Source organism: Lonchura striata, chromosome 1 (genome assembly GCF_046129695.1).
Source record: "Lonchura striata isolate bLonStr1 chromosome 1, bLonStr1.mat, whole genome shotgun sequence".
Taxonomy (NCBI): Eukaryota; Metazoa; Chordata; class Aves; order Passeriformes; family Estrildidae; genus Lonchura; species Lonchura striata.
Genome location: NC_134603.1, coordinates 135,940,159 through 135,962,239, shown reverse-complemented (window position 1 = coordinate 135,962,239; position 22,081 = coordinate 135,940,159). Strand labels below are relative to the sequence as shown.

The following is a 22,081-nucleotide window of genomic DNA, read 5'->3' as shown; positions in this document are numbered from 1 at the left end:
TAAAATTTGTCTCTCACTGGCACTGTTAGTAAAACAGATGTACAGAATTTGTTCTAGTGACACAGATTCACTCTTAGATTCCTGAATTCAGCATCATCAATTGCAAAGTGGAATTTTTCGCTGTCTATTGTGGGCATGAATTGAAGTACAAGCAATTCCATTTAAACCTAGAAAGAAACATTTTGGCTGTGATGATGATCAGACACTGGAAGTAGTTGCCCAGAAAGGTTGTGGAGTCTCCATCCATGGAGATACTCAAAACTGAATTGAGTATAGCTGTGGACAGCCTTCCCTAATTGACCATGATTTGACCAAGTGTTTGAACTAGGATCCAGAAGTGCCTTCTTCCTTCAGTTAGTCTGACTAAAGGATAATTACTGGCTTCTTGTTTAGAAAACGTATAAACTGTGTTGTTTACACTCAATCTCTCAGTGACACTGTCTTTTGTTTGTTCCAGTTTAGATGATATCCTAGTTGGTGCCCCTCTTTTTATGGAACGAGAATTTGAGAGCAAGCCTAAAGAAGTTGGGCAAGTTTATCTGTACCTACAAGAAAGTGCATTCCTCTTCCAAGATGCACAAATTCTGACAGGTGCTGAAGTGTTTGGTAGATTTGGCAGTGCAATCACACACCTTGGAGATCTCAATCAAGATGGATATAATGGTAATCTGTATGCAATGTTGTATATCTCTAACACTGAAATTACAAATGCCTAAGCAGCAAATATTGTGTCTGTGCTGTACTGGAAAAGGATTCGTGACATATTTGAAATTCATCAGAATTCACCCTAATGCTAATGAAACCGATATTGAGACCCAAATCATGAAAAACTGACCGATAAGAGGTCAGTCATATTGACTAGAGTGTGATTTTTTTACTAAGTATTAGTATGTGTTTTTGAATAAAAATACCTTTTGTTAACTATAATAAAATTTAGGTACTTAGTTAAGGTGTTTCATTTTTTTGAAAGCAGAGTTTTTCTCTCCTCAAATGCTTGGAAAATTTTGGTAATTCAATGAGGCTCAGTACATGGTGCATTTTGTCAACAATGAAATAATTGGCAAGTACAGAAGTACTGTTTTGGAGTCAGCCTTCCACTGGTACTTAAGTACTAAGAAAACCAGGTACATAAATGGGTTCTTTCAAATGCTTATAGCACATACACACAACAAAATGTTCATGTAAGTTAACTGGCAGCCTACATTTAAGCAAACATAACAACTAAACTAACTGCTTGATTACCTGAGAAAGCTGGGATACCTTGAGCACCTAGAGTTATCCTCCTAGACATGATCAGTAGCATTTTGGTTTTCCCTACATGCATTTCCTTACTTATTATTTCCAGGATGTTAGCGATCTTCAAAGCAGGTATCTCTGCATCTAAAACACCAACAAGTTTTTTCCTGGAAGGGCTGTTTTGCACAGTAGCTTTTAGAACAGCTGTCCCACTAAGGAAAAATTAATGAACTAAGGAAAAATTAATTACTGCAAGAGCTGTAGCCACTAGATTCTAGGCCAATGTCCTCATTGTGTGGCTGCTATGCAAGGGATCATTCATGTCAGGAGTCATAGAATTGCACTGGGGTTCAGAGTGTACAAAATATGAGTACAATCCTGTGGGTAGAAGCCATTGGACTGTGACTGCTGAGAGTCTCCTCGCTGAGTTATCCTGGAATCCCACTGTGGAGTTCAGCACAGCTGAACCTCATGGTGGAGAATTCCTGTTTTCTGCCTGGGAGCAATAGCAGATACCCTCAGCTACTCTAAGCAGGCAGTGATGGTCTCCCTTCTCTCCAGAATTCAGTTGAGGTAGGCAGAAGACATGTCTGCTTTTCTTTGTCACTGTAAAAAGACTAAGAAGACTCTAAAGCCAGAGTCTTCTGCTTCGTAACTGAATATGCCAGTCATATAGCTTTGGTGCACTTCTGCCTTTAGAGTGAAGCTACAGAATCCAGGTGCTCAATTCAAGTTTAGTAAAGAAGTCCAGCATTAGCTCCTAGATGAGAACCCAAAAATGAGAGCTATAGATATATATCCTCTACCATTTCCTATTGGCTAGCTCAGCTAGAACAGCTGTTGGATCTCAATTTAGACAATATTGTCTCCACATCCCATGCACAGAAACAAAGAAAAGCACTGTGAATTCTGCTTTTTGGATATGGCACCTCATTTTTAAGGATTGAACTGTTTAATTCTGTAGTGCCTAAGACCTCCTGCAAAATTCCTGACTCGGTATTATTCCTATTTCTCAATAAAATGATGAATTGGTATAGATGAAAACATGATATTCTAATGATCTCTTTTGCATTCTAAAGCATTGAATGTTTGAGGGGGTGAAATTTTTTGTCTATGTAGGATATGTTATCTGGAAAAAGAAAATTAGTTTTATCTAACAGCTGCTCCTTATTAAAAGGTGATAGGGGAAATCAAAGAAAATTTGTACCTGTTTAAGAAACACTAAAGTAGAAGCAGGCATTCATTAGATCTTGCTTTATTAAAGCTAATTAACTGCCCTGAAAATATGTACAGGAATCCAATGTGGACTGGCTATTAAGTATAATTAAATAACCTCTTCATAGGGTTATTTTATAAGCTTTTTTCATGAAAGTTTGACCCAGAAGAAACACTGCTAACATTTTGTATATTTGCCTTTAAACTAGAATGCATACAGAAGTACAAAATGATGAAGTTCTTGCGTGTTTGTAGCAGAAGCAATTTGAGTCTATTTTCATGCAGGGAGTTAATTTTTAATTCTGTCCATTCTTTTTATCCTATTTTTTATTTGTTGTTGGTTTTTTCTGCATTGCAGACATTGCTATTGGTGCACCATTTGCAGGAGAAGACAGGAGAGGGAAAGTGCTCATTTACAATGGATACAGTAATGGGTTAAACCCTAACCCTTCCCAGGTTCTCAGTGGAGCCTGGGCCTCACAGTCCATGCCTTCGGGATTTGGCTTCACTCTAAGAGGAGACTCAGATGTAGACAAGAATGATCACCCAGGTAAGATTTTTGCATTAGAAAGGGAATTTCATACTCTGGTAAATGCATCATGCCTAAACTGCTCCTTTTGGAAGGCAGAGGTCAGAATAAAGGATAGACATTTCTGGACAGTTCTAGTTTGCTTTCCTGAGAGTTAAAAACAGACAAAACAAATACTCCCTTTCCTGTCAAAAGACATGATCAGAAAGTCAAGAAAGGGCTTAAATAGTTGTATTAACATAAAACATGTGAAGTTTACAATGAAACCCTTAACCCTTTTCCCCCACTTCCAAAAATTGAATGGTCTCAGCTTATTGAACTTGTAAGGTCTCCTTCATTCTGGCATTCTTTCTTAATTAAAAACACGTTGCATTGCAGAAGAAGGGATTGGTTTGGTTGTGTTTTTAAGTTGTTTTTTGCTGACCAAAGAGCCATTTAGCTATATATAGTTAATGGCTTTGATTGCATTACAAAACAGCAGAGAGAATGTAAATTGCTTAAAGCAGCTATTTTATTTGGGCTTTCCCATCCCTTTTATGTTTTCATTTTGCTGTATGGACTATTCCTTTTTAGGTTAACTTTGATTCTTCCTAATGAGTTTACCTGACATGTATTCACATTTATCAAGTTTGTAACATTAATTTTTTCAGGGAAGCATTTGTTTTTTAAAGAAAATTTTTCCTACCATGTAAGTAGTCTGAATGTAAGTGTGCTTGCATTTACTCTCTCTCTCATCTGGAAACAAATCTGTTCTGTTTCTTTTCATCACAATTCAGAGATCTTAGTAAGGATGTGTAGTAAAACATCGTATTTTCTTACTGTGAAAGTTTCATCCACAGTAAAGTCCTAACAGTCCATCCTTCCCTGACTTACTATGAAATCACTCTTGTTACCCTGGGTTATTTCAAGGCTAGAGTTCTTGAAAGTTATGCTATTTCAAAAGTGAGAACTGTAATTTTTCAAAGGGACAAAAATAAGATCTTTTACCTTTCTGAGATGGATTGTAAAAACCTTGAAAGAAGTATCTTTCCAAAAGCAGAAGGCAATTTCTGGAAAGGGGTGTTTACAATAGAAATTACACTTTTACAGACTTAAAAGCTGACTGCAAAGTAATAAAGTGAGGCTATCATGAGACTAAAGTAAGATCTTTAGCATTTGAGAGAAGAAAGGGCTTTTAAACACTACTCTGACTTTTTGTTTGCATATTGTTGATGTTGCTATTAATAGTCTTTCATTGTCCATGACTAATGAGGTTCTCTTGGACAACAGAGCACTTTATTAAAGTTTCAGCATTTAAACATTTCCTAAAGCACCCACGAGGCCCCCCATCAAAACCAAAGGAAACAGGATATTGCATTCCTGGCATTTCTAAGATTGAAAAGATAGAGGGAATGGAGAGATTGTTTGACTCACATAGAGAAGAAAGAGCAGAAGTCTCACTGCTATATTAGCATACTTTTATGTGGAGCATCTTTTAAGCTAATTTGTGGAAAATTTGGGTGATGAGTCTTGATCTTTCTAAATGTGCACTGAGGAATTGTAGTATAATTGTGTGTTCTCTGTCTGTCATTGTGGCCTCCACTTTGCATCCTACTCACAGAATTTTGTTATCAGCTCACTATGTGTTAGATCATATGATTTTAAGACAGGAATTACCTAATTAAAAAATGAAAACAAACAAAAGAAACACCACCCTGCATTTACTGTAACTAGCTTTCCCCTAGATGAGCAGTCCACAGCACTGGTGAAAATCTCTCAGAAAATGAGAAGAAAAACCTCTTACTACCAGTCAACCACCACTTCCTTAATTCATGAAGATTTGGAGCACCAAAACAAAGCTGTAAAAATAGTGCAAACATGGCACAATGCTAGCACAAAAACAGAGTGCCTTCCTATGGGAAAAAGGGAAAAAAAATAAAGGAAATAATATAGGGAAATGCAAGCCTAGGACAAACACACCAGGCAATGAAGTAAGTAATCCTGCTAGTGTCAAAGAGCTTTTCTTCTTCACCTCCTGACGGAAACGCCTAAGGGCAACCCTTGTAAAAGGAGGAAACAAGGTACTGAAGTTGGAAGGATTAGGAAGGAAGTTTTATTTTAGAGAAATGGAATCTGGCTGACTGTAGGTCTAGAAAATTAGCCTTTAATTCCATGCTTCCCAAACTGCTGTTTGTGCCTGTGATTCAAAGAAGGTTGTGAAAGATTAGGGGGAAAAAACACACACAAAAAAAAAATTTAAGCTTTCTAGCGTGTATATGCTAAAAGTAACCATTTTCTAAAAAGAAAAATGTAATAAAATCAGATTATTCTGACTTAACACTCTCAGAAGTTCTGTTGTCAGAAGTTCCAGACTGGGAGATGAGAGACAACTGTAATGTCTGGCTGCAGGTATAAACATATATTGCCACTGTCCAAGGTAAGATTCTCCAAGCATGTAGCTCTTCCATGGCTAGAGTTCAATTGTTCAAGACTGACCTGTATAGCTATAGCTATTTTTGTATAATTTACTCAAGCACTTATGCCTGACGTTGTTCATGAGGCAGGCATATCCATGCTAGGAAATGGGAATGTGAGACTTGGGAGTTACTCTGCCATTTCATTTCTAATGCACTGTATGGATTTTTCAGAACTTTTAGAAGAGCTTTAGAAGTTCAGGCCTTCTTTAAATCTGAAGGTAAAGTTTTTGGGAGCAGGTCACTGACCTAGAGGGCAGAAGATACCACCTGTTCATATGGTTTCTTATCACACACCACTGAGCTTCATCCTAGGATCGCTGTACTGACCCCAGCAATCAGTGCTCTTTGATCACAAGTCGAGTAACACAGTTACTAAAAAGTGAGGGTGACTCACAATCAAATTTTTATGCCATTGGAAGAAGGTTAAATCCTCTCTTGGCTGGGAGTTCAATTCAGACTGATGTCTATGTATTAGCCTTCTAGAGAAGAGAGGCCATTTGGTACAGGGAGTAAAATCTTCCTCCCTTCATCCAAATGCCAGTATAAGCTCAGGAACAGAGAAGGAAAATAGGGAGCAGATGAAAACTCCCTAGTACACAGAGCTCTTCAAATTCCTCAGCTCTCCTGTGGATTGAATGATTTCACTTTTCTCCTCCTGCAACTCCTGGCCACCAAAGGGAGTCTCCTCCCTGCCCCCCTACTCCCCTCCCCCTTTCTGGTCTTCTTTAGGAAAGACAGAGAAAGGGAGTCTCTTGTCTCCCATGACCCCAGTTGTATAATAAATTTGGGAGAAAACTGATCACAGGCAGGTTTAATGGTGGAGTAGCAGAACAGGCAAGGAAGAACATAATACAGCCATATTGTCAGAGATTAAAGATCTGTCTAGTACCATAGCATGTTACCAACAGTGGCCAGCAATAGATATCCTGGGAATTGTACCTGTTGTTGTGGTATTTCCCAGAATATCCACCCAGCATTAACCAACCAGAATATCAAGGTGGCCCTGAGTCAGAGATGGCACCTCCAAAATTAGTATCACTTGACAGGCTTCTCTTCCATGAATTTGACCAATCAGCTGTAGAACTCAGGCAGACTTTTGGCATGTGCAGCATTTGTCAAGGGACCTCACAGCCCAGCTGAATGTTCTGTGAAGAAGTAATTCTTACTGTGTCCCATTCAAGTCTTGAACATTCCACTGAACAGTTTCTAGAAAAGACAGTGAATAATTCTGCAGTCCAGTTATGTTACAGACTTCTGACATACTTCCTTTATCAGCCATGTGTTTTAGCAATCCTGTGGAAGGAATTCTAATATATTTAATTGTTCCTTGTGCAGTGGAGAATGGCACGCCAGTTCTGTTGTTGTGCCAAATGATTGTTCAGTCTTGCTACCACAGCTGCCTCTTTTCCTCTTCTTCATACATTTTTGTGTGAAGAGCAGTTAGTAGTTCATGACTTGTGTATGGGTAAAGTATTGCTTCTGATATAGATTTTACCATTGACCTGGCTTTCATACTTAACCAACTTCAAAAAAGGAGCTGTATCTTCTCTACTGAGAAGAAAATCAGAATTAGTACTTGGAAAAACAATAATCCCAAATATTTTTATTGCTATCAGTAATTGTGTTTGTACAAGAAAATAAGTGGACCAGGGAATGTGGTCAGGGTTTGAGGCTACATGGCACAGCACAGCTCACTATCATCAGATGAAACCACTGAAACAGGATGGCAGTACCCATATTGCCTTTTGTTAAAGGTCTTTGGCCCAGGCAATTCCCCAGACCTCTCTCAGCTGCTATCTGGGGGAGTACTAACTTGCACACACCAAAATCACAGCTAATCTGTACTAACTACACAAAAATATGGACAGTACTTACACTCAAGTGCTCAAGCTCATGCCCTGCCTTTATTGCACAAGCACAGGGTACAGACAGCTGAATAACTAACTAGTCAACATCTTACCTAAAAATGGAACTTTCTCTGGTAGGGTCAGCATGCAGACAGAACTGCTTTTCCTTCTTGCTAGCAGTTCTGTCAGTGTTGTGACTATCTGTCTTCAGCTGTCCTGGCCCAGATGTTGTCACTGTAACAGTAACAGACCTCTCAGCATTGTGAATATACAGAGATTTTTTTCAACAAGGAAGACTGAATTTTGTTACTAAGTACAACCTTTGGTTTACATCTCTGCAGCTTTCCAGGAGGGAATTCTGTAAATTGTGTTATACTTACAGATGCTCCAGATGTTATGTACTGTTCCTTTATCAGCACAGACAGGGATGATAATATGGAAGTCTCTGCTTTGCAGACTTGGAGGGAGTGGGAAACTTTCAACCCTGGGAAGCAGCAGAGGCAGAAAACTGCTGATCATCCTAACAGCTGTGTCACTCATGCAGCTGCCCTCTCTGCTTGTGTTCATCATCTTCTGCCCCAAACAGAGGGCTCCTCCTCACCTAGCTGGATTGCACTGCCAAGCAGTGGTGATGGTGGTAGTTAATGGAGGGATGCTCCTTTCTCTCTAGTCGCGTAAGAAGCAGAATCTAATTAAACTTTATAGTCCGATAAGACTAGTATAAGGAAGCAGGTTAAGCATATCAGTCAGGTAGATTGTGCCAAGCCATAATGTGCAGCTTTCCCAGTCTTCTAAGCATGACACTGACAGGCTTAATACCATACTTACCTGAAATATTGAGAATCTTTCCAGTACACAACATGTACCCAGTATTTGAAGGAAAAGACCAGTTAATCATCCTGAGGTACATCTACACCAGTAAATGAAATATTCTGTCTTTGGTTCTGAACTATCACTGAACACTCCTTGTGCACACTATCAAACTCACTTTTTTGCCAAAACAGGGTCACTGCATGCTCGTTTTGGAGTCTAATAATTGGCATGGGCAAACTGTGTTAGGGCTCTTTTAATGATACCACTGCATACAGTAGACATACAGCAAACAGGCACATTCTCTGCCACTGTTTTACTAGTGGTGACATAAGTGTAACATCTTTCAGCAGATGATCCATTTCACTGTTTTCTGACAACTCATGTTCTAAGGTCATATTCAAAAGAGAAAATCTGATCTCACTTCTGCAATAGTAAACACTGGTTTTATGTCATTATTCTGGATTGACAGTCATAAAAAAAAGGTAAATGGGATTAAAGAAATAAGGGAGGTCATGAGACTGAAAAAATGTAAAAGATGGGCTTTTCCCATCAGTTTAAGTGCCAATACAGTGGTAGCTGGAATTTTATGCAAGATTCTGTGCCAAGGTAAGGACATGGCAAAGCAGTATTGTGCTGTGTCTGAGGCAATCTTAGTGAGGGCTGTAACACAGTTTATATAATCATGGGATTCTCTGTAACAGCAGCTCTACAAGGTTTGCATGAAGATATTCTGAAATACCTGCCTCAGCACAATCTTCCTGCCTGTCTTCTGTGCTGGGACATCTGGGATGCATAATAACATCTTTCAAGGCAGCTTCCACTGTCCTATAAATCTGGGGCTTTTAGGGCCCCTTTGCTCCATCCTAAGCTTTATGTGTGTTATCAAGGCCTGGAGCAGGGAATGAAGCAAAGGCATGCATTTTGAGTTATAGTTTATTTTATTTATAAATTTATTTGTCTTTTTCTATTAGCATAGTTCAATTTTCATAGGAAGAAAAAAAATCCATTAATCTGTTTAATTGGAAAGAAATTTGTTTCTTTTGGCTTCTGGGCATCATTTCAAAGCTGGCCGCCCTGAGTGCCTGGAGTCTGTGATTATCTAGGTGATGATGCTGTACTTCCAGCTGGTTCATCTATCTGTATAAGGCTCAGACATTTGTAGGCTGTAAGGCTTCCACCCTCACATTTCAGCATATGTTCAGTCACTTGATGGCTGATTATAGCTGAGCAAATAGTTTATAATGAACAACTTACTCAACTCATTAAACTTGCTTTCTTCTTGTGGCACATCCTCCCAAAAACTGTGGTTTCTCTGAATGTGTCTCTGAATCAGTATGATTTAACCAGTTTCTTTTAACAGTGTGAGTATATTCAGAAGAGTGCTTTGGATGAATTCACTATTCAAAGACTGTTGATTAGTTAATTGCTCAAATAAATTATGCACTATTGTCTCTGTTCCCTGCCTGGTTAGATGCTTGTGTAAGTCTTCCTTATTAACTTAAGAGAGTCATTCTGGAATCAGTGCCACTGAAACTTCATCTTCAAGGTATCCTACTCCAGCACAAACACAGCTGTTGGCCTGTTCTTTTGGTTGTTCTTTATTGTCAAGCCTTTGTCAGCACAGGGAAATGTATAGAGGCATCTTCATGCCTTGTTATTTTGGACTCAGTTATTATTTTAAGAATGTAATTGTAGCTAGTTAGACTATCATAGCGATAATATCAAACTACTCTGAAACATTTTAAGAAGGAAAGAAGTGTAATAAGAAGACAAAATTTCCACAGAACTTCAGTAATCCAGTCTAATCTTAATAAAACATGAGTATTTAGCAGCTCCATCTGCTGAGTACATTAACCCAAACAGCAGGAAGAAAATCCTCAAATTTCTTTCTGAGAGGCAAGGGTTCTTCAGATTAATAGATTTTTTCTGAGAATGGCAGGCATTGTGCCAACAATATTACAAATCGGAATCTAATGATGATTAAATTATGAAGTTGGTCCAGGAGATTTGTGGAAGACAAACAAATCAATGAGAAGCTGCATCTGCTCTGGTAAGAGAGGACTGCTATGTGAGGGAGCCAGAACAATGGCTTGGGTTCTGCCAGCAAATGCAGAAAAGCTGAAGTGCTTCTACCAGCTAATTATTTTTTTACATGAATAATCAGTCAAAAATGTAGTGATAAGCCAAGAATTATTGTGTACAAATATGTTGATTTTATGGGAAATTATTATCTGTGTAATTAATATATACATTTTCCTAAAATTCTTTTCCATATTTTATGAAATCATGGTATTATGCCCGATAAGAATAAGGCAATTGATCCCAGTAAATAGTGTTTTACTTAAGTGATAAATCATTAACTGTCCTCTTTGGGATTTTTTTGTAATACAATGGGTAATATTGCTGTGTCATGAAAGGGATTCATTCAGACAAAAAAGAAGCAGTGATATGAATTATCTTTGGTGTTACCTGTAACAGACCTGCTAGTAGAATGGTTTAAAAACAGAGAAGGATTAAGGTAGCTGAGAATGATAGGATTGGAAGAAAGTGACTCTGCTTTGAATGATGGCTGTTTGTAGTATTGAACTAAAATTCTTGAGTTAAGCTGGGTATGCTGGATAGGCCTGTGTCTTTTACTATGGTCAAGCCTGAAGTAATGACCATTTAAAGGCATTTTTATTCTAGATATTTCTTACTGAGATTTGGGTTTGTAATGCACACTGAAATCTTAGAAAACAAATAGAGATAAGATCCTGGGCCTTTTTGGCACCTGATCTACCAAGGAAAAAAAAAAGCAAAAAGGTTCACAAAGATTTTTTAATAGAGTTTACAGTTAGGCTGTTTTGTCCCATGTACAAAATTTCCACTAGCACCCATACTCAGATAGAATATAACTGTTTTCCAGTCCCTTTTTATACAATACCATGAAACTGATGGACTGCATAAAGTTATGTTTAAAGCTGTCAGGAAATCATTCTGAGGCCCCAAAGTTAACACTTTCCTGCCTGTGTCCTGGTAGAGTTGACTCAGCTGCCATTTCATTTTTGGGTTTCTGACAAGTGAGGTGTTTGCCAGTTATATAGTTGTTCACTGGTTATTTTTCTTGGCCACTGTCCCCTGGGTACCGGTATGAGACACCGTGTCTTGACAACTTCTCTTGGGATTGCTGGACAGGTTTCCAATCAAGTGCAGGGTTCTGAACATGATGCATGTCCTCCCTGCTCAGGCTCCCTGAGGCTGCATCTCTCAGAGAGAATGGGGATGACCTTTAAAAATGTGAGGGAATCAAAAAAATTTATTGAGTTAATAAATTAATATTAAATGAGTCTTGTTGAGGCTGGAAGTAGGGCTTTGTTGATCTTCCTACTTCCTTCATTTGGGTGAAGGTTTAGTGAGCATTATGATAAGTTTCTGCCCTTTATCACACAGTGTTTCAGGTTTGGCAGAGTCACATGGCAGAAGGTGCAAGTGAACCCACAAGCTTACAAAATCCAGTGTCCCTTTCAGGACCATCATCTTGATTTTTTATGATAATTTTATCTCAGAAAATAGACTTCTTGCACCAGACTGCATCTTGCAACCTTTCTCTTCAGAGCTAAATAAATTTGAAGTATTTGAAAAAAGCATTAGGATTGTTTAACTTTGTGCAGTGCCCCTTGACTTCAGTTAAATATGTCCCAAAGACACCTGTTTCAGCATTAAACTCTGTGAACTCCACCAGATAGACTTTAATGCATACAACCCCCAAGTTGTGTTAATAATGGAAGTTAAAAATTCCTGTGGAGTCACTCTGTGCTTGTTTTCTTAATTTTTTGGTTCTGACCCCACAGCTCATTTATTCCTTAAAAGCAATGAGGCAGAAGCACATGGGTGCTGATGCCAACCCTTCCTTACAGATCTTGGCTTCTCTGCAGGTGAGCAGCTGATAGAAGATCTTCTCAAACAGGCAATGTAGGCAAAGTGGTCATTTAACTAAACCAATGAGGTCCCTCATCAACCCAGAAACATGAAATATGAGAAAATAAGAACTGAAGGAGATTTTATGATTCTTACATTTTTTCGTCTTTGTTTTAATGTTTTAATCACACATAATCACACATATTAATCTGAGTTTGAAAAAAATCCCCTCACTGATGCAATGGAGTAATCATAGGCTTTTCTTCAGGCCCTCTTTGGAAGGGCTGTAAGGAGTTAAACTGGTTTTTTTTTAAGCTGGTTTCTTTTGCTCTGTAATTGCTTGTTAAAACCTTGTTTTTCAGCTAGTGACCTTTGCATCAGTGATGTTGCATATGTAGCACTAACAAGAATTAATAAAGAAAACTTCTATTTTTGGAAGGATAAAGTTGCCAAAATTCAGATAATTTAGACTTTTCATGCATATTTTTAATAGGAATTATTAGTAGCTTTTCTTCTATGGAACATACAACAAATTCAAAATTTCTGCTTATAAAATTGCTCTGATTGGATCTGTATTCAAATCTCATGCATTTGTATCAACATCAAAGATTATTTTTTCCAATTATGGGTATAGGAGTTGCACACCACAAAGCAATGAAAGAAGGAAAATACAGATTTTTCTTTGCTTTGTCTTGTTCTGTTACTTTATCTATAACAGAACAAAACAAAGCAAAGAAAAAACCCTAATTAATCTTCCAGTGATTGGTCTGTTTGAATACATAATCATTTTGTCCTTGCACTAGATTGTAGAAGTTACTACTGGCTATAAATATGGGGGTTTTTTGCATATTCATTCTTAAATACACTTTCTCTACTCAGTAGTTCCACTCATTCAAACTCTTTGGATCAAGAATAAACATGGCTTAGACCAGAAAACAAATGACATGTCAGAGTAAAAGTAAGAGCCTCCAAACAGGAGCAGGATGAAAACAGTCCTGGCTGCCCTCAGAGTAGTCTAAAATAGGGCTTTTGTGGTGGTGCCATGATTGAGGATCCTCATCCTGTTTGCTGTGTCTCCAAACCTGGCTGAAGTGGCAATGAAGAAAGACTGCTCATGGAAAACCAGACTTTTTTTGGTGGCTGAGGCCTTTATTTGCTCCTCTAGACCCATCACCCTCTGTCCTCAGCTTATTAGCTAGGTTGTCCCAAAAAAAACCCAGGATTTAACCATTAGGCAGATGTACAAAATCCTCTTTAATATTAAAGTGGCGATGCCAAGATAAAGGGTACCTTTGCACAGCAGTACATACTGAAAGTGCATTCACTCACACTAGTGAGGCCAGCTGTATCTAACAGACTCATTCTTCCCACCTTCAGATTCTAGCAGGCTGCATTTTATTAACCTTACTCAAGTTGTGTATTTAACCTTTATCTCTTAATGAAAGAGAGTATTATGAAATCATCACTAGGCCAAGATCTGAATAAGTTTTGGATATCTACCTGTTTTGTCTCTTACAACGTAACCCTGAAACCTTTTCAATTACCAAGTCCGGTATGAAGCAGTACATATCCTAAGTCTGTTACAGAATTCACAAAAACTGCCACCTGGGAAGAACAGAACAGAAACCCTTTCCATCTTGTCTTCCACTTTCTGTTCATAACATAATGTTTCTTCTTCCTTAAGAAACAAGAAACAGAAGAAAACCCCACTAAACACAAAACTCACAACAAACCCTTCAAACAAAAGCAAAATAAAAATCTTATGGGGGGGTTACTGTGGCTGCCACTATAAGCGAGCTGCCAGGAAAAGTTCTGTTTGTGTGTGGTGCAGCCTTCATGATGGTGGATATGTCTCAATTAGTTGTTTATTTAAGAGGAAAACATCTTTAGCTTTTGGTACTGTGGACAAGTTGTCTATAAAAGCTGCTGAAGAATACGATGTACAAATGTCCCAAAAAGGAGATAAAAGCACTTATTTTCTTCTGCTATTTAAAGTGTTCCTGACTGTGAAACATATTTCTCTAAGGCCAATGAAATTAGAAAAATGTAAATGTTGTACAAAAAGAGGATCAGACCCATAAACTGTCCATGTCTGCTCCTATTAGGACATTAATAAATGTAATTCAGTGAAGGACTGTCTGTTGCCCATGTGAAGTATTTGTTTATGTTTTTTTGTGAAATCTTGACCATCTGAAACACAGAGGAGCACTAGAAAATACATTGCCAGCCCTGGACCAAACCCATCCAGATAATTAACGTCAAAGCTCGGTATTTGCATCATGCTTGATGACTTCAGGACTTCTTAAGCAAACCAGTGTTCAACTATAGAAGCAACAAATAAGGGTTTGTTTATAAACCCAGCTACTCATTTAATTAACTTACTTAGATCAATTTAGGTTGCCAGTCTGTACCACTGCAAGATCTGTTGTAAGGCTCAGTCTTCTGAATTGGATACATGTCAGTCACATTGAATGATAGCAGTAGTGGAGTGAAAGCTGTGCCCAGATGGACTCTGGGGGCTTTGGAAATGAAACAAAGCTCCTTCCAAAGGCAGAGGCAGCAGGAAAGTTGATCCTTTTCCTCATGGCTTGGCTCCAGTTTTTTTTCCAGGAGGCCTGAATGGATCCAGCAAGCCAGTCTGGATCTTTCCAGAGACCACTATGTGGGGACTCCAGGCAAAAAGAAGAAATATTCTGGCCAGTAGATGCCCAAACATGGGCCAGTGACCACTGACAAAGACATGCCCAAGTCCCAGCGTAGCACCTGTGTTGTTGACTCTATCTGTCAGGGAAAATGACAGTTTTAGATGGATAACTCTTGTAAGCCTTAGCACTTATTGCTACAAGGCTGGAAACATTAGAAATTATCAGATCAGCCATCCCCTGACCTTGCATTGTACTTATTTGCACAGAGATGTAATGTAATTAATAAATTACTTAAAACACAAAGCAGGATGGAAGAATTGTCAGGAAGGAGCACCATAAAGTTTCAACATGACTTATATGAAACTGACAAGAATTTGTTTTGCAGCTCTTCATTTAATGGATAGTTAAGGATTTTGAATAAAATGCATAGAGTTTAATGGCATTTTTTCCTCTATAATACAAGTTAGAGAGAAGTGAGATTGTGGCATGGGTGACATTGTGTTAAATAGTTTAGCAGTTACTGGTTACTGGTTACAACTAAGATATTTATGACACCATCTCTGACATGTGAAATGTTTTCCTTCAGGTACACTTGTGAAGAAAACTGCTTAGAAAGGAATTATCATATTTATTTTATGTTACTACAATGTTAATGTAAATAATCTAATTTATGATGAAAAAAAAAAATGTGTGAGAGATTTCTGTATAGCTATTCTGAAACCATTTTGGTTTTTCCAGATTTAATTGTGGGTGCATTTGGAGCTGGAAAAGCAGTTGTTTACAGGTATGTGGTAAATACAATGGATTTGATATTTCACAGGCTTGGTGGGCAATATTGAAATTAAAAAAATGTCATACTCCTGTTTCCCTGTTGCAGTGTTTAAAAGTGGTCATTAGAGATCATAAATTAAACATCTTTTGAGAAACAAATGATTTTTTCCCATACTTAAAATCTGTAATTTTCAATGAAAATTTCCATGCTTATGCGTAGCTGAAGCAGCTTCTGGAATGTTTGACTCTAGTTAATTTTAAATAAGATATTTAAAAGGCATGGGGTTGCAAATTAATTTCTTAATTTTAAAGAAATTTTAAAGTGACCAATCTTCAGAGATTGCATATGTTAAGACATGAATCATTTATTGAAAAGAAAGACTGCTACTTTTAGCCTCAGTTTAAAAAAATGCACAAGATCCCATTTTACAAAACAAAAAGTTGTTGCTGACTATGGAGTTTAACTAAATGCACTTTTTCATTAGATGTAAAACTTAAAGCTACCAAATAATAAACATTTACATAAAATCTGCTAATGCTCTCTTAGTCCAGCCATGCTGACAGCTCATTTCATTTAAGTATTCACCATCCATTGCTACATGTTCTTCTTGTTGTCTGTATTCCTAACAGCACCTGACTGAGAAAAGGCATGTTCTACTTCCCAACTGAATGTTTGTGACAACAGAAGAATTTTATAAAACAGGAATGTTGGCTCATCTCAGCTAATGCTGTAGGTGCAGTGAGAAGCCCTGATTTTCCTTCTCGCTATGAAAGAATCATGCAAATAATTTGCAATTCCATGAGTGACTGCACACGATGAAGCATTGAGAAATTAGATCTACTGTGTATTTTTAATAACAATAAAATGTGTTCTGTTTAATAAAGTGAATACCAGGAGGCTATTTCCTGGCCAGAATTTATCAAATATGCAACTTGTCATACTGTTGAAATAGAATTTTATTACTGAAATTTTCTAGGCATAAAAAGGTTTTCCCTGTTGCAAAAAAAGTGAAGAGAGTAATTTTATTTTTTAAAGCCTTGCTGAAGTAATATAAAGAAGTGATCACAAAAGCTCAGATGTGGATTAAAATATCAGGAAAGTTAGAAAACTGTGATAATGTAAGTTACTGTAAATAGTATTGCTGTCTTAAAAAACAGAATCTGGACACATACTTGTTATTATTTTTCTTCTGAACTGCTTGTAGTTGTAGATTATCTTATCACTTACTAACAGCTTTGGAGGGATGGTTTCTGTCACCAGAATATGTATATTCATGTACTCAGCACAATTTACTGGTGATTATTCCTGGTTTACAAAGTCAGTTTTCTCCAAGAAATTTCAGACAGAGTTTACTTCATTATTGGCCCAAGGTAGTATACACCAACTTCTACTTTAACTAAATTGTTTTTATTTTTTTTAAGAGTCTTGAAACAGGCATAGTAAGTTGGAATATATCATTATTAATGGAGACAGTACAAAATAAATCTGCAAGATGGCCAAAGGACTGCTGTAAAACCCAAAAAGGCAAACTCTGTCCATTTGTGAAAACTCAATGTGATGAAATGTGTCTGATGTGCCTCAGTCCTAGGACACATCTGTTGCTTAACCATAGGGTACTGTTTCTGTGATGTGTTAACATGAGGTGCTTTTTTTTTGTTTGTCTGGTTGGGGTTTTTTTGGTGTTTTTGGTTAGTTTGTTTGTTTTGGTTTTTTTGTTTTGTTTGTGGGTTTTTTTGTGAATCTCAGTAGGATTCTGATGGGGAAAAAAAAAATAAAAGGTTCTTTTGGCTATGAGCAGCATTATAAAACTGTGTTCTCCCAAGTAACACTACATATCTGGCTTCTTTGCAGCCAACTCAGTTCAGTGTTTTCTCTGCTGCAACTTAGGTACTAATGTGCTCCTTCTGAACATGGTGAACCTTATTTCTGTCCCCTAGAGCCAGACCTGTTGTGACAGTGAATGCTCATCTTATTCTGAACCCCATGATTGTGAACCCAGACAATAAAACCTGTCAGCTCCCCGGCCCTCAGCTTTTGGTGGCCTGGTAAGTCCATGATTATTCAAAAAATATCCTTATCCTCTTTCTTGAATAACTTCCTGTTCCTTAATTTTATTTCAACTCTTTGTTGAACATGTTCAAAGTTCAAAATGTTGAAACATGCTCTGAGCACAACAAAACCACTCTCCACAGAAATCTTTTTAGCATTTTCCAGTACTTAGCAGATTGTCTAACTGTGGTAGGTAAAAGTTGAGTCCTTTGATACACAGCGTCTCCTTCTGCATAGGAGGATGTTCAGTGTCTCCTGGGCAAGTTGCAAAGTTATATGCAATGTTTAGATGAATGAAGCATGAAACAGCTAAAATGGACAAAACACATAAAGTGTTTAAACATAAGTCATCTGTTTGTTGACAAAATGTAGCAGTGAAAGTGATGCAGAGCTGGCGGGCCCACCATTTTCTCTTTGAGAAGGACAGATCTTAGTCCTTTGTGGAAGAAAGAAGATATCTGGCTGGCCATCCTGAGAGAAATTCACAGGATGTTGTTTCTGGCTGTCTTTGGTCAGAGGAAAGTTTTTTTAGCACATCACACAGAACAATGTTTAAACCATCCCTAAAAGAGAAACCCTTACCTACAGTAGCATTTAACTTTTAATAGAAAAAAAAAAAAAAAAATCTTGGAGCTAATTAAAACAATTTAGGATCAGTTACAAGCATAAAATGTTTGCAGGGTATTTGGAGGCTATCTAATAGCACAAAACACCACCTGAAGACACATTTACTTCACTAGAAAAAAGTCACTTTGAAAGGACCCCAGGAACAGTTGATAGAACAGGCTATTACAAATACATAAGATACTGTTTAAAAGTGGAAATCATGACAAATGAGGAAACTAAAATCAAAACAGAGAAAAAACACGTGCAAGTTGAATATAAAATGGTAGTAAGTCTTGCCAGAGTAACTGTGTGGAACAGATTTCTAAGATGTAAAAACATTAGAAGCAGGAAGTCTGCCAGGATGTGGGCTGGACAAAAACAATATTAAGGTATAAAGGAGGACTCCAGAAGATAACATGAATACAGAAATTTTGCACTGCTTTTAAGCCAAAGATGGGCAGAGGATTTCCTCACATTAGAGACATTCTTTACAAGAGATGAGTCCTAAAAATAATCTCAAATGTAAGATTCAGAGTCTTAAGAATTAATTGATAAATATGAACTGTAAAACATAATCATAAGAAGCAGTTCATTTAATAGCCATGGAGGCTCTTAAAGGAACTAAACTCTGATACACTTAAATCAATAAATATGTGGGATTCCAAAGCATCCGGGATGGGGTTGTCAAGAGATTTTCACTCTTGTGCTGTTCTTTTACACTTTATGGAACTTCTCATATTTTTTATCATGTTCCTCCTCATTTCTACATCCAGAGTAGAAAATTGCCCATCTACAGAGCTATGTAGAAGGTACTTGGTGGAACTATGCAAACCCAGAACTTTACAAAGCTTTGGCCCTTCTGGAATTTTTTTGATTCAATTATCTTTTAACACTTGGTTTAAAAATAAATTTGAAATACAGACACTTGGCTGAAACATGTTCATTGATCCAAATTATGTTGCTTCACAGCTCCAGATTATAAGACTTTTAAAAAATGCTTAATGTCTTAATAGAAAATATTTTGGAACCTTAACAGTTAACAATAGGTATTGAATAAAAAAGGTGGGTTTTGTGCACAAGAGGAAAAAATATCTCTCTTTAAAAAACATTCTTGCTCTGAGATATTGTTTAGAAAAGGAAGGAAGAAATGAATACTCCTTTAACACATTTTTTTTTTTAATTTACTTCTCCACTACAATGAGCTAAAAGATGTTTGGTTCATATCTACAAGAGCCTTAATAGGAGCATAATTTAATTTCTGTCTGGTTTATTCTAAAATAATGCTCCCTAAAGATTTAGTTCATGTTATGAAATAACTGAAGAACAGCTGCTATTTTCCTCACTGTGATTTTTTTTTTCATTAGTTGATATAAGCTTGTATTGTACATATGAAAACAATTAGAAGGGAAACTCCAACAGGCAAAGAATTCCTCAATCCCATGGGACTGATTTCTGTATCTCTTAGCCAGCTGTGCAACTTGTGTAAAACTCTACTGACTGACACTGCAAAATTAGAATGAAAGGAAACCTCCTACCAGAAAAGTTTCAGGAAGTGTGTGTGCATGAATAATGTGGATTATTGTAAGTTTCCTAGTACTAGGAAAATATTATTTCTGCCATGATATAAATTGCAAAGCTGAAGCAGCAGAGGAAACATGCACAAAAGGCCATTTTTATGCACATCGGAAGGAGAATTGTCCTAACTTCTAGAAGTGTATAATTAATTCTCTGCTATGTGTAAAATATGTCTGAGTTCCCAATACTAGCAAATCTGTAAGAAATTCAGCCTCTTTGAAGGTATTAAAGAATATGGGGAAAGCTTTTTTTTCCCCCTAAGTATGAAAAATGCAAGTTAATATCTGTAAAAAGAGGTAAATAAATATTTTCATTTTTCAAAACCTCTTTCCACATCATGTGATTTATTATGTTCAAGATTGGGCTCTAGCTGTCAGGAGGCCTAATTTATCTATGCATTGGTATTTTTATTACCATTTGAGGTCTGATTATCCACTAGCTACCTCATGTATTTGTTCTTAAGTTACATCTACAAAAGTTTTTTACTCACCTCTCACTAATTTAAGGTGAATATTATTAATTTCATTTTGTAGAGGAGCAATAAGTCAGAGAAGTTACCTGACTTACCAAAAGTTGCATAGAAGTGTCCAATCATGAGAAAAAGTCAATTTGTAGCATATATTATAGAATATATTTTGTATATATATATTTATATTTCTATTTTTATATTTGTAGACTATATTTTTTTATTAGTAAGTGCTTTCATGTTTGGATGTCTGATTTGAAATATGCCTTGTAGGCTGTCCACCTTCTGTAAAACCAGAAACAGAGAGCTTAAAATTTCTGATCTTCAAGTTCCTAGTATCAAAAAATACTTTGAAAAAAAAATGTAGTTCCTTTATCTCCAAATTCCTTACTATTTAAGTAGTAATAAAATATTTATTATGTGTCAGCTAGATTCAGTAAATGAGACATTTCTACATACATTTTTTTAAAAGCTCAATATAAAATTCCTATCAAAGATATAAACCCCCAAAATAATATTTCAACAGTTCATAGCTGCATAGATTAGACTGCGTTTCCACTTTTGCTCCTTTCTACTGCTGGTATTTTCTTTTCTCATTGACCTAATTGAAAGAAGATGTGATGAGGTCCGTGAGATTGAAGAGGTCCATGGATATGGATCTAGGGGCCATTGTTGAGGTGAATTTGTGTGAGGTTTTCCAAAGACTGCTGGCCAGCCTGGCCCATGGGTCGGATAGCAAAGCCATGTGGCCAAGAGTCACAGGATGGATACCTCACTCCTCAGGGGTGCTCAAAGAGGGGTAGGCAGGTGGTGTCACTTGCAACCAACACAACTGAGTTGCTGTACAGGAGACCTTTGTGCCAGGTTTTAGCTTCATTAGCCCCAGAGACATCCAAAGGGCAGTCACTTGTTTTATCTAGCAGCCCAAGTGCTCCCGTAGCCTGGCCATGCGATGTAGCTTAGCCATGAGATGCCTTCAGCATCAAAACTCTCTGTTGCTCACTGAATTAGATTTTGCCATAACAAAATCTCAAAGCAGGGTAAGTATTAGAGCATCATAATAGAAGTGTATTGACTTCCCATTCTGAAGAGGCTGTAATCAGATTTTAAGACTCCTCCCATGGGACACCTGATAAAACCCCATGGCCCTGGGTCTGCTCCCCCTTTGCTCTCTCTGCTCTCTCTCGGCTCGGGGCTCTTGGGGCTTTGCTCAGACTATTCAAAGCATAATCTCATAGTGATGTCAGACACAGCAGAATGAATGTGATGTAGGGATCACTTTAGAGAGATTGATAGCACATAAAAAATTTGTATGCTTGATGATGATGGACTACTTCCCATTTCTTCCTTACTTGCTGAAGTTTTCTTACTTTGATTGTTAATTGTGTTGTTTGTTTGATTGTCCCTACAAGCAAGCTCAAAAGCTCAGCTATTTTGTTTCTTACTGTGCCTAGGAGTCAGATCTCAGATCTCTATTCTTTCTCCTGTCCTCTTTTGTGGTCTGTCTTTCCATCTGCTTTTCTTTTTCTTGATGGTAAAACATCCCTCAACATCTCCTCAGTATGTTCTTGTTGAAATGATGAGCAAATCTAAATTCATCTAGGTTTGCAATTGAAATCTTTTATGTCTTTAGCACTATTTCTGAGCTAAATATCAAACTCACAAATGTGTGGTGGAATTTTGCTAAAACCATAGTCTTTCCTCTTGTGTGGTTAGAGTGTGGGAGATTATCCACTTCAGATTTTTGCTTTTTTTGCTCTGCCACTCCCCTTTTGACATGCTCTGCCTGGAGCAGAAGGACTAAATCTTGACTCTTACAGTAATATTTGAGAGCACAACTTTGGTTATCAAATATGTGTTATGCATTATTCTGTTCATTGCAGTAAATAAAACATATGCTGAAGTTGTTCTGTTTAACAAGTAAAGCATTCTAAGCAGCATTTTTGAATGCAACCTTTTTTCAAACGTGATAGAG

The 22,081-nt window shown here is 37.3% G+C and overlaps 1 protein-coding gene across 1 annotated transcript in view; it reads left to right on the top strand.

Annotated features, from left to right (window-relative positions):
* ITGA8 (integrin subunit alpha 8) overlaps positions 1-22,081 on the top strand; it is a 110,890-nt gene that overhangs the window by 26,077 nt on the left and 62,732 nt on the right. Inside the window, exons 12-15 of the mRNA XM_031503826.2 lie at positions 458-663; positions 2,810-3,001; positions 15,377-15,422; positions 17,348-17,455. Of these exons, the coding sequence (XP_031359686.1) occupies positions 458-663; positions 2,810-3,001; positions 15,377-15,422; positions 17,348-17,455 (552 nt within the window). The remainder of the gene's footprint in view (positions 1-457; positions 664-2,809; positions 3,002-15,376; positions 15,423-17,347; positions 17,456-22,081) is intronic.